We start from the raw sequence: 12,596 nt of genomic DNA on the forward strand, positions 1-12,596 counted from the left end.
TACCTAGCAACCCAAATGAAATTCAAATGTGTAATTCGGTCAGTGGTTTTAACCACTGTATGCACTGTACACACTCCAAAAACACAAAATCTTAGAGTATATTTGCCTAATTTCTCGTGCAAATATCTTAGCACACTTGAAATTAGTCAAAAACTAACAAGTAACTTTTCAGCAAGATATAGCAGCTTGTTTTAAGTAAATAATTCTTTAATATTGATAGGAAGAAAGTATCAGTATTTTCCATTGGCAGAATGTTTTCACATATATATATAACCATGGGAAAAAAGTATTTTTATAATTTAAAAACGCTGCCAATGAAACTTTAAAAAAAAATCAATTTTAAGGAATTACCGTACTTAAAACAACTTCTTATTTCTTGCTGAAAAGGTACTTGTGAGTTAGTTTTTTTTTTCTTATTTCAAGTGAACTAAGATACTTACATTAGAAACTAGACCACAAACAGTTGGTAAGATTTTGTGTTTTTTGCAGTGCAGCTCCTTTAAAATGTGTAATATCAGCTATATTTTAAGAGATTGTTATGGTTTTTAAGTAATAGAGCAACTCCTTCTCATTGAAAGATCTGCTCCTCCAATTCAAATGACATAAACAAAAACAAAAGTAATCCTGAAGAATGAAATTGAAAAACTCTTTAAAGATGGAGTGAAAGTTATTATTTTAAGGTAGTCAGCATTGAACAAACTAAAATATATAAGCGTTAAACTGGTCGAAATGGGTGTTTGAAGGAACCAGCAGGAGTTGGAGCAGCTTGTTGCAGGTTTGGCTGGCTGTCAAGCCTGCAGCTTGAGTTGCTATATGAGTGTTTGCCAATCTGATCTCTGAACCCTTTTACAATGAGTCCATCGCCTCCATCGGTGTTTTCACAGGAGAGCTCAGATCAACGGCGAAGGAAACGGCAGGAGTGAAGCCTTGCTGGCTGTCAAACGGCTGCACACCGAATCTGATTCACTGAGAAGTTAAACCGTTTAAGAACAGATTCAGGGTTTGTGAATAGAAAAATAGGCTTTTCAATGGAGTTTATTCTACGCAACATCTTGATATGTATTCTTTCAGAATATTATCCTATTCTAAAAGAATAGGCCAATAACATATCACTGGAATGTTTGACATCATTTCCAGTGATGTCAAACACATGGAAATCAAAAAAATAAGTTTTAAATTTACTATAAATATAATTTATAAGCACAATTAAAGAGAAATAGACCTGAGTTGCTTTGGCAGAAACAAAAATCATCTCCTGCACTATTAAATATAAACACATTTCTCATCAAAGGCTGTTAGATAATTCTGATAATCCAGTTTAAACTCGGTTTAACTGGGGACCAAAATTGCAACATTTGTCTCATTTTCAGCTGCTGCGGCTCACTTTCACACTCCTGTGTCAAACAAACCAAACAGTTTGAAAAACCTGTTCTCCTCCTCACCTGTGGGGGCGCTGCACCAGAACTACTAAAGGAAATGGCATAAAATCCTCTAAGCTCAACTTTTTTCTTAACAAACTGTAAACAAAAATGGCGTTAGTGGTTGGAGGATTTTTCTTTAGTCCTTGGCTAAAAACAAAACTCTAGCCTAGTGTCTCCCACTGACGCTAGGCTAGCATGTTTGTTTTTGTTATATTGACCCAGAACTCCTGCTTTTTCTCCAGACTACTACTGTCATTTCTTCAGAATGAAAGGAAGCATAATGTTTGTTTAATTTAAACTAACATTTGGCTGAAATGAAGCTTAATGTTAGCTTCATTTCAGCTTCTTTGAGCTGCAAAATCTACATATTTCCCACCAATCACAGTATTTCTTCCTTCCCTCCAGGTTCTTGCTGCTCAGTGTTAATTCTTCTGGTTAAGAGAAGAAAAGGAGCAGATTCTTGATGGTAAATCATCTTTTTCTGCATATGATAATAATAAATATGAGCTCACCGTGTGGTCGAGCTCTGCTGAGGCCCGGCGTCATCATAAACTCTGAGAGGATCCCAGGAGCGGCGCCGACGCTGGTGTTGACCCGCTGCAGGAACACGAAGCCGCTGGACCGGCTGGCTGCCAACAGAGACGTCTGATCCCAGAAGGTCAAGAGCCTGAACGGACCTTTACCCAGAACTGCAGGGAGGAGGCACAAATCTTACAAGAAACCCAACATGTTGGAAATCCCACAGAGATTTTTGTCAATTTTATGCATTATTGTGTTTCTGTAGTCTCTAACAGTTTGCAGCTTCACTTATTTTTGTTCAGAAACAATGAAAATGTCTTCCATAGCTCAAAGTCATCTTCCTTCAGATAAATAAATCAAAACATCGTCAACAAAACTCATTCCTCAATTCAGACAACATAAAAGCTCAAAGTACAAGAGAAATTAGCTCAGGTTTATGTTTTATTATGGGAATTATAGTTTTGTAGAAAAACAAAACATTACTGACGAAGTACTAAATGTTCAGTCAGCATACAAAGGAAAGTTATTTTTTTACCTTTGTTGTAGAATTCACAGTCATATGCTGCAGAAAAGAAAAAGGAACAGGAATTTAAAAAAACGTCTAATAATCTTGGAATATGTCATATTGTTGTTATTTGTACAATGATTATTAGGGCCAATGTAATACAAAAAAGGAGTAAATTTGTGAGAAAATTCCAAGATTAATCTAAGAAATTTCAGATTTTTCAAACTCAGAAATGTCCAATTTCTTCCCTTGAAAATTTTTAGATAAATCCCAGAATTTCTGTTTTTGTCTCAAAAATTTCCTCCTATTGTCCCCCATCTATAATTGCCCTAACACACCATCATAAGTAGATATATTTATTGAATAATTTAGCAGCAAATAAGGCTTTTGAATTGAAAATGTTACTTATTTTGTCCATATATGGTTTTCAATTAAAATGCAATTACCCTGAAATGAACTCGATTAAAAATTTCAATTGAGGCTCGTCTCGAATTATTAAGTTATGCATCAGGTTCAAATGTCAAATTTAAGGAACAAAACCGCAGAAAATATTTGAAAGAATTTCGGGGGGGGAAAAAACTAACATCAGACATATGTTGGGTAAAAAAAGACCAATCAGTGGGAGGGTTTTCTTACGGCAGAGAGAGGGCGAGCGCCAGTCGACAGAAACGCCCTCATGGCAGCAGCGCCCTGCGTACGCCGCCACGCTGGTGCAGAAACACTCGCAGTCGCCTCCGCGGCTGCAGGCGCATGTGTCAGCGAGGCAGTTCGTGTAGAACCAGGTGACATCCACCTGAGAACATTTGGAATATTTTTAAAACTTTTATGTTACATAGATTCATTACACACAGAGTGAATCATTTCAGGAGTTTCATTGGATTATGGCTTATAATAAAACAGATTTAGTTACCCCAGAACAATAAAATCTTATTTAAGCATCAATGATCAAGAATAGGCCATTGTAGACAGAAAAAAGTAAATTGTCACCAAAAAAACAAATACATTTTGAGACTCTCTGAAATTTTCTATGAAAAACTGGAAATTTCTTAGTTTGAAAAATTAAAAATTGTTAGAGTTTGAAAAGTTGAAAATTTACTGGAAAAAAACTCAGAAGAAAGTTAAAAGTTGAAAAATTTTGCCTTTTGAAACTCAGAAACATCCAAATTTCTTCTTGAAAATGTTTCACTTTTAGTGCCCAGAAATATTAAATTTTTTTCTAGAAAATTTCTGAGATTAATCGTGAAATTAAATAAGAATTTTCTGGTTAAAAAAACAACAAAAAATCTCTTTTTTTCTGCCTACCATGACCATAAAACTCTGTCCTACAAAGGAGATGTTGATCTTAATTGGGTTTGAACCCAGTTACATACAGGAAGATAAATGAGTAAAATAGAGATCTGTTGTAGTGCCACTCCTCACCACCGGGTGGCAGGTCTGGAAGACTTCACTGAGCAGGACGGCGCACCGACGCTTTGCAAACGGCTCTCTGAGAGGACTGAGGCTGCAAGGATGTCTGATGTCTGGACTGTTCACACACTGAACACACAAGCACACACAGAAAGGGGAAATTCAAACCTTATTATAGGAAAATTAAGACAAAGTATCACAATGTTACAAGAACAAAGTCACATGAAAAGAAACTTGTATTATCAGAATAAAGTCATAATATTACAACTTTACTCTTGTAATACTATGACTTCATTCTCATATTATTACAACTATTTATTTATTGTTTATAATTTTATTTATTAGTGATATTATTACAACTTTATTTATTGTATTATTTTGACTTTAATATGAGAATAAAGTCATAATAGTATAACTTCATTCATAAAATATTATGACTTTTTACCTATAATAAGATGACTTTATCTATTTATTATTTGTGACTTTATTTATTTATTATTTATTACTTTATTCTTATTCTCATTACAAATGATTTATTTATTATATTATTACAATTTTATTATGAGAATAAAGTCATAAAAATATGGAAATAAAGTCCCAAAAATATGAGAATAAATTTATAAGAGAATAAAGCCTTAATATTTGGACACTTATATGACTTGTTGTGTAATAATTCATTTGCATAATTCAATTTATGTATTTATTTGTTTATTTTTTCAGTATGGCCCTAACACTCTATCACAGAAAATACTCATGCAGTTTTATCTTAAATGAAATGTCGTGGTTAATTGTTAAAACATGCAGCTAGAAGAGATGAAATGACTCAGTTTTATTTTTTTCTAGTGAAATATAAATTATTTGCTCCGCTCACCTCCATGGCCGTCCAGCTGTTTCCAAACTCCTGCGGCGTCGGCGAGTCGATGTTGTCAGGCGTCCGCATTTCATTGACCGTCTTTAGGTCAAAGTTCCCACAAAGGCCGCTGAGTTTCCCCTGAACACGTCCCGTTATCTGACTTTGCTCTTACCGCTCATCGCCATGAATGCTGAGCAGAGTAAAAACAGAGTCCTACCTGCCAGCGGGGTCCAACCTGGACGTGAACCGTCGTCTTGCGGTCCCACAGCACCGTCACGTCTTCTTCTGGGAAGTGAATTATTGTGAAATATCCAGCTGGCCAGATGAACATCTGCTGCTTCCTGTCGATCACACTAGACGGATTCTGCATGGGATTTGGGATCTAGTTGCTTTCTTGATTTATACAGGAAACGTTTAAAACGCAGTCAAGATGGCGCTTACTGGTTTTCCAGAGTCGTCATCAAAAGATATGAAGGATCCGCGGATGTTGATCAGAAGGGATTTCCTGCAGATGACTCCACTGTCAAAGCAGTCGACGTTCTCCACCAAAACGCTCAGCATCACATCAGCGCTGCTCTGTGGATGACAGGACACAAACTGTGTTCACCCATCCAGCAGACTGGGAACCAAAACAGCAGCATCTGTTTCATTTTCAGCTGCTGTGGAGCAAAAATAAGTTACAAATCTCTACATTTAAAGAGGAAGTATTATGCTAAATTCACATTTTGCACATACTTGTACTTCGAATTGAGTTTTTACTGCTGCTACAAACAATGTCTGCTTACAAAAACCATACAAACAATTTCAGGCAATAAATTCATGTTTTTTGGTGTTAGCTGTTTCAAAAACCTCCAGAATGTAACGTCACAAATCGCCAGGTACTGCCCCGTCACCTAGCAACCCCCATAAAGGCCAACCAGTTACCCAGCAACCCCAGCATAGCTCCAGCACACTTGGTCAGCTGGTTTTTACCATTTTATGTGCTGTACAATGGATGCTGGAAAACACAAGTGCTTTGTTGTTGACTTACCATCCAGAAACCACTTGCTGCATTCTGGTTGTGCAAAAAATGTAATGAACATGTTTTGTTTTGCCTATAGACCTATCCTAACCTGTTTATGGAGGCAGAATAGGTTACCTTTAAACGAATGGAGAAATGATTGTTAAGTACCTTAACAAGATAAACCTTGCAGGCCCCGACGTAGTCAAACAGTAGTCCGTCGAACGTCCTGTAGTGGCGATCACCGTAAGTCGTGCACATGGAGGGACATGGACGAAACACACACTGGAACATCCCGTGTTGGCAAACACTGCAAGGAAAGAAAAGCTTCAGTGGTTTAACATCAACTTGTTCCCACTTACTGCAGGAACCGCTTTTCACCTCCAACCGTCTCCATTTGTAAAGAGCCTTTGGTTTACCGAAGGCAGAAAAGTGCTGGTAAATTGGCCAATTGTGCCATTAAGCTGTCATCTACATCATCTTCCCTGGCTGTAACTTGAAGGAAAAGGACGGGAGAATAACCGAGATCACTGGGAGGTTTCTTTCACCAGCCAGGGCCGGTTTGAAGCAGATGGAATCAGAGACATGTACAAGGGCCTGCTCTGTTTCCAAGGCCTATTCTCTGCCTCGTGATAACAGAGAATTACACATATCACATGGCAACTTTTGCTGCTCTGACAGCCTCACAGCTCTGTGGTGTCAGGCTAAACCTTGCAGCAGAACATTGTTGGAGATTTGTCTTCATTCTGAGGTAATTCTTAAATTTGCGATAAGAAACTGTGAGATAATCTTGTCATATACTTCATATGTGTGAACGTACCACTGGTAGCAGGGGGAGGAAACTCGGTCGCCAGGGAAATATTCTTTCCCTTTCCACAAACAGGGGCAGGCATCAGGCTCAAAGCACTCATCCCCATGTTTCAGTAACCTAGAGAGGGGAAATATGAGATCAGGAATTCCTGTTTTAAAACAAATCAAACCGAAATTATGCTCAAGGTGCAACTGAGAGATTGTGTGTCAGGTGATGTAGGCAGGGTTCCTACCGTGTTTTTGTGTTAAAAAATGTTAAAAGTTACTAAATCTGGTCTGTCTGCTCAATCGTCTGTAGCACTGGATCATTGGAACATCAAGTTAAGCAAGTATTTTTGGACCAGAAATACCTCATCCAGCTCACCCAAGAAACTAAGTGCTCCCCCAAAGGAGAGACAAGTTAAAGTCTCTCCATTGACGAGTGGATCTGGACCAGTCTCTTCTACCCCAAATGGAAGATCTCTAAAAACCTCCTACAATGACTCTGGAACATGGCAGAGAGATGATACCATTCTGCACTCATCTGGGATATGTAAGGCATTGACCATGTTCCTAAGGATGAACCTTAGTAATTATAATCCCATTCTTTCCACCATCAGAGCTCATGGCATCGGGTGAGGAATGTCTTTGCCTCTCAGACATCCCCTATTAAATCTCTCCTTCCTTAATTACTCCGAATGACAGCAGCTCATTCCCAGCACTTCACCTGCTGGTTCTAACCTTCCTCCTGGTAATTTCATTTGGCTTTAAACACCTTCAGTCCTTCCAGGTAAAGTGACACAAACAGAACCACATCATCTGCAAACAGAAGCACTAGAGTCTGATTCTCCTAACAAGAAATTCTGTACAAAACAGCTAACAAAGGGCAACACTGAGTCCGATACTAACTGGAATCAAGTCTGTGCCTTTATGCTCGTTGGAATGAATGACCCTTCATTAGAAGGTCCTAAATTACCACCAAGAATTAGATCAGTAAATAAGTCTACTGGAGTTTGTTCCTGGTTCATCTTGGACTCTGGCAGAGATCTCCCTGGTCACCAATCCTGTTTGTGGTGTTAATGGCCTGGATCTCAAGGGGTAGTTATGTGGAGAAGGGTGGCTGGTTTTGGAAAGTCTGAGTCTTTGCTTTTTTGTATTTCTATTGGCATCTTCAAGACATGTTTTCCAGAATGTGGTAAGATGGTTCAGAGCTGGGATAAAAGTCAGCTTCTCTAAGGAACACCAAATACTGAACTTCACTCCGTAAAGGTCCATGTGTTCTTGAAGCAGACAACGGTCAGGACACTAGCCAGGGATCTCCTTGGTATCCTCCATAAATGAGCTGGCATCTGTTGCCATAAGGCTTTCTTTCATAAATGGGATATCTCTGCAACACAATCTCGAATAAAAGGAGAGCAATAAAAGGTATTTAACCAAATTGTTGGAAGGTAATGGCTAAAAAATTGAATCCAAAAACTTAATGCTGAAGAAACGTTTGGTATGCCATCGACTTCCTGTCATCTGAAGTCTGTGAGTTTGCCTTTAGCTTGGACTCATTTGTGAGTTCACTAACACATGTCGGCTGCCACTGCAGGAACATTCCAGCAAATGAAAGAGAGCTTCAAGGGTGGGCAGCTGTGAATGAAAAGGAATAACACTCGTTCGCTACATGAGAAATCCAGACAATTAGGATTCTCAGAGATGGAGAGAGAAAACCAGTCTTTGTCTGGATGCCTGCATTTGCTCTCCTCCACTCTGCAGCACCAGGCTGATAAGTATCTTGTAATATGCAGTACTGAGCTACACTGGCGAGGCAGCAGACAATGACGTGACACACTGAATGGTGCCGCCATAAACCCGAGGTTCATCTGAGTAGAGTTACACGACAACCGCTAACAGCTTCCTTTATCTGCGCGCCAAGCGGCCGTATTGATTACTCTGATCAAAGATTCTGCAATCACTTATCCTCCCAACCTACCAACATGTCACCCATAAATCTGCACAGCTACAGCCGGTCGGGGTGAATTTAATTTCATGGGACAATAATAAAGGTTCAACTACAGGGTTAAGAAGTTACCTCATCTAATTTGTTATCACAAAATCAAAGCAAAGATTTGTACATTTAATTAGAAATAAAATATTTGCGTCTCTAGTCGGTACCACACACTATTCTCAATTGATCTCAAGTCTCCAGCTGCCTCTAAAGGGTTTTGTTCCAGGATTGTAAATATTTCCTGAAGACCACAGCATGACTCAGTCACCACCGTGTATCACCAGCATAAACTACTACATGCAGTTTTGAACATGTTGAAGTTTTCAAAACTACTTCAACATATTTTTACTCAAGTAAAAATAAAAAGTAGCTGTCGAAGAAATTACTCAAGTAAGAGTAAAAACGTATTTGGTAAAAAATCTGTTCAAGTACTGAGTAACTGATCAAATTATCAATCATTTAATATTTAAAAATTACATCATCAGAAATTTAAAGTTCAGTGGTAATTTTGTAATTTTAAGGACCAAAATGACGATAATTCATATAAGAAGAAAAAAATAAAGAACATTTTTCCAAATCAGTTTCTGTAAATAAAAAACTGATGAAACTTTAACAGAAACTGCAATTGTGTGTCTGGTGAATATTTGGTTAAAACATGTTTGTTCTTCGTTCAGTGGGTAGAAAATCCAGAAATTATACTCAAGCAACAGTTGAGATACTTCATAATAAAATTACTCAAGTAAAAGTAAAAAGCACAGCAAAGTAAAAATACTCCTAAACGTGCATTTTTTCCAAAAAGTTACTCAAGTAAATGTAATTGAGTAAATGTAACTAGTTACTACCCAACTGTGGTTCAGGCTGATGTGCAGCATGACAGAAATATGTGAACAACATCAATAATAATAGCGTAGTTGGCGTTGGAAATGTTTACCATTCTTCTGAATTTTTACTACATTTGTTCCATAATATTTGATTCTAGACGTTGATTTTATCAAACTATGTCCACTGGAAACACCATTTTAATTTCAGGACAGTAATATTATCTTTAAATATTTCTTATAATTTCTTTGACATACTTAACAAGCAAAAACAATGTTTAATCAAAGACGTTTTAATTCAATAATCACTGTCCATTATTGTTTTATTATTTTCTGTCTGTTGGTTGTTCCTTGGCATTAAAACATCTTGCGTCTCCTTTAGGAAGGTTTGCATCTCTTAGGTGTTTCCTGGATTTTTACCAGTTCTTAGCATCCATTACTAACAGATAATGTTCATCTGGTAGTAATTCTATTTGTTTGCAATCACACGCCTGCTCTTCGATAATTTTCCTCACTTTTAAGCAGACGCAGCACAATCTGCTGTCCTGGTCTAGCAACAAGAAATCTAGAAGTGTCTGGATTAATGAGAGAAACATTGTTCCTAAAATTATCAGGTTTAAGGACTAAATCAAAAATCCTGACTTTAAAAAGTGAAGCCAGTGAACTTTTGAACACTATCAGGTAGTTTGGAGAACTGTTGACCAAAACTGGTTGAAAAGTCTAGAAAAAGTCGGGGGGATTTAAGACCTTTGCCCAGCATGATGTGTACATATAAACTGCAAACTGATACCAAATTCCAGGAAACGGCAGGCTTCTGTTTTGGACCTAAAAGTTCAGGTTTATATGAGTTCAGCTGACACAGAATGAGGGAATGAATGGTCGACATTTTGATCATAAACAAAGTGTTCCTTTGTGAACGAAAAAAACACAATGAAGTCCTCAGTCAACACGGCAGCTAATTATTTCCCATTAGAGGTTTCAAAGTCCTGCTGCAGATAAATACCACACAGACGAGTTGAGGTTGCTTTTCAATTTTTATCTTTGTTTTTTTTACTTCTTAAACTAAAGCCTTGCTTTGTGTTGGTCTATTTTCAGTCCCTTAGCTAAGCAGAGAGCGCCGAACTCAGCACAAGTCAGCGTTTTCAGCAGATCCACTTTGTCTGAGAGGAACCCAACGCAAACCTCTGTTCAGACTGACATATAAACCAACAACTGTTGATTTACTGTAACTAACCCAGCTTTTAAACACAATGCATGGACGGGTGACATTTTATCAAACGTTCAGGGTCATTGTCCTCTTGGAAAAAACAGCTTTGTCCAATTATCAAGAAGAAGAAGAAGAAGAAGAAGAATTACTTTATTCATCCCAGCAGGGAAATTATTTCGCAGTTACAGCAAGAATTTTTTATACACAGATTAACACACACGACGGGAGCTGCGTCTGCAGGCAGCCAGCTGAGCCGGCGCCATTTTTGAAGGAGGACATACGGCAAAGGTCGTCAGGACCGGGAGTCAAACCCGCGACATCCGCGGGTCTAAGGCCTCCAAATGTGGGGCGTGCTAACCCCATCTGCGCCACCACAGCACTCAGATCAACACCACAGCTGTAGATCTGAGGTGAAGTTGGAGCAGATAAACTTAGGTCCAGCTTGTTTGGTCAGCTGGTTTTACTGCTGTATGCTCTGTACAATGGCTGCTGGAAAAGACAAGTGTTTTGTTGTTGACTTAACAGCCAGAAACCACTTGCTGCATTCTGGTTGTGCAGGAGGCTTTACTTCTGCTTTTGTGTATGGTTGTATAATTGTGCATCTGTTTGCAGCTATTTTAACATGTGAATGTAAAGGTTGAGTTTTGGAGGCGTGGCCAGCAGCAGCTTATTACATTTAAAGTGATAGAGGCCCAAACACAGCTGATTCTGCAGAACTCACCAAACTAAAATCTCATTATCTAAGAATCATTTTGTACAAAAACGTAATAAACATGTTCTCCTTCGCACTCAGACCCATCCTAACCTGTTCAAGGAACCGTAATAGGTCACCTTTAATGTCAAAGCAGGAACCAAAACTCAGGCTGGTGATTCAGGTTGATGGAACCTCACAACCTTTAGCCTCTTCTTTAGAGCTGAATCATCACTGACCATCAATGAAACGTCTTTGTGGCCAAATTTACCACTAAATAGTTTCCCTCTCAGGTTTCAAGGAGTTATTAACTGAACTTATCAAGGCCTGAACATCAGGTCCAGAGTCTGATGTCACCGTAAAGGTCACCTTGTTTAATGTGTCGAACAGAAACGCCAGTCAGCTTTACACGTCTTAGATGACTTATGAGGCATCTCTGCACATCTCTGACCTTTTCACAGCATCTTGTTGTGTTTCAAATGAACCTGAAAGCCTAAACCACTTATCCAAATTCAAACTTAACAGATGCCTTTTAAAAAAACAGGAAGGATTAAAGGGATTGTTCAACTGAAACGGACCAAAGGTCGTCTGTCTGCATCATCAACTAACTTTAGAGACTTTTCTGTCTCCAACGGATGAATTAGAGAATCCTAACCAACACCAGAAAAATTAAATACAAGTTAATAACATACGTGGCACAAACAGTTAGATCTAGGAAGCATTTACTTTTCTTAAATAGAGCCAGGTTTATTTAAATCAGTCAATCAAGTTTATTTGTACAGCAAATTTCAGGAAGAAGAGAGAGGAATAAGGGCTTTACATCATAAAAATACAAAAATAAAAAGTCATATAAACACTGTTTTGATGAGATCATAAAAATCATTGAATCACATCAAATGTTGGTCAACGTTTCTTTTATTATTAATCAAAAGCAGCGGCTTTTAGCCTCGATTTAAATGAATCAGTGTTTCGGCACTTTTGCAGTTTTCTGTTAGTTTGTTCCAGATTTGTGGTGTATAAAGGCTGGATGCTGCTTCTCCATGTTTGGTTCTGGTTCTGGATGCAGAGCAGAACCAGAACTGTTTATATTAGTACACTTGAAACATAGGAGCTTGTTTTAGGTTAATAATTTCTTAAAATTGATTTAAAAAGTATTAGTTCCACTGCAAATAATTTCACTTATAACAAGACATTTTTAACATGTTATAAATGAAATATTTTGCCAATGGAACTAGAACTTTTTCATCAATATTGAGGAATTATTTACTGAAAACAAACTCATATATTGTGTTGTAAAGTAACTTGTAAGTTAGTTTTGTGTTATTTCAAGTGAACTGATATATTTTTAATAGAAACTAAACAGTAAATACTTAGTAAAATTGAGAGTTTTTGC

At 37.8% G+C, this 12,596-nt stretch overlaps 1 protein-coding gene across 1 annotated transcript in view; it reads right to left on the bottom strand.

Moving 5' to 3' along the window:
* otog (otogelin) overlaps window positions 1-12,596 on the bottom strand; it is a 71,308-nt gene that overhangs the window by 23,152 nt on the left and 35,560 nt on the right. The window contains exons 22-30 of the mRNA XM_028014083.1: window positions 6,526-6,633; window positions 5,877-6,015; window positions 5,147-5,281; window positions 4,923-5,069; window positions 4,724-4,843; window positions 3,865-3,981; window positions 3,082-3,238; window positions 2,476-2,502; window positions 1,934-2,110 (exon numbers count right to left, since the gene is read on the bottom strand). Coding sequence (XP_027869884.1) covers window positions 1,934-2,110; window positions 2,476-2,502; window positions 3,082-3,238; window positions 3,865-3,981; window positions 4,724-4,843; window positions 4,923-5,069; window positions 5,147-5,281; window positions 5,877-6,015; window positions 6,526-6,633 — 1,127 coding nt within the window. The remainder of the gene's footprint in view (window positions 1-1,933; window positions 2,111-2,475; window positions 2,503-3,081; window positions 3,239-3,864; window positions 3,982-4,723; window positions 4,844-4,922; window positions 5,070-5,146; window positions 5,282-5,876; window positions 6,016-6,525; window positions 6,634-12,596) is intronic.

Source organism: Xiphophorus couchianus, chromosome 4 (assembly GCF_001444195.1).
Source record: "Xiphophorus couchianus chromosome 4, X_couchianus-1.0, whole genome shotgun sequence".
In the NCBI taxonomy this organism is placed as follows: domain Eukaryota; kingdom Metazoa; phylum Chordata; class Actinopteri; order Cyprinodontiformes; family Poeciliidae; genus Xiphophorus; species Xiphophorus couchianus.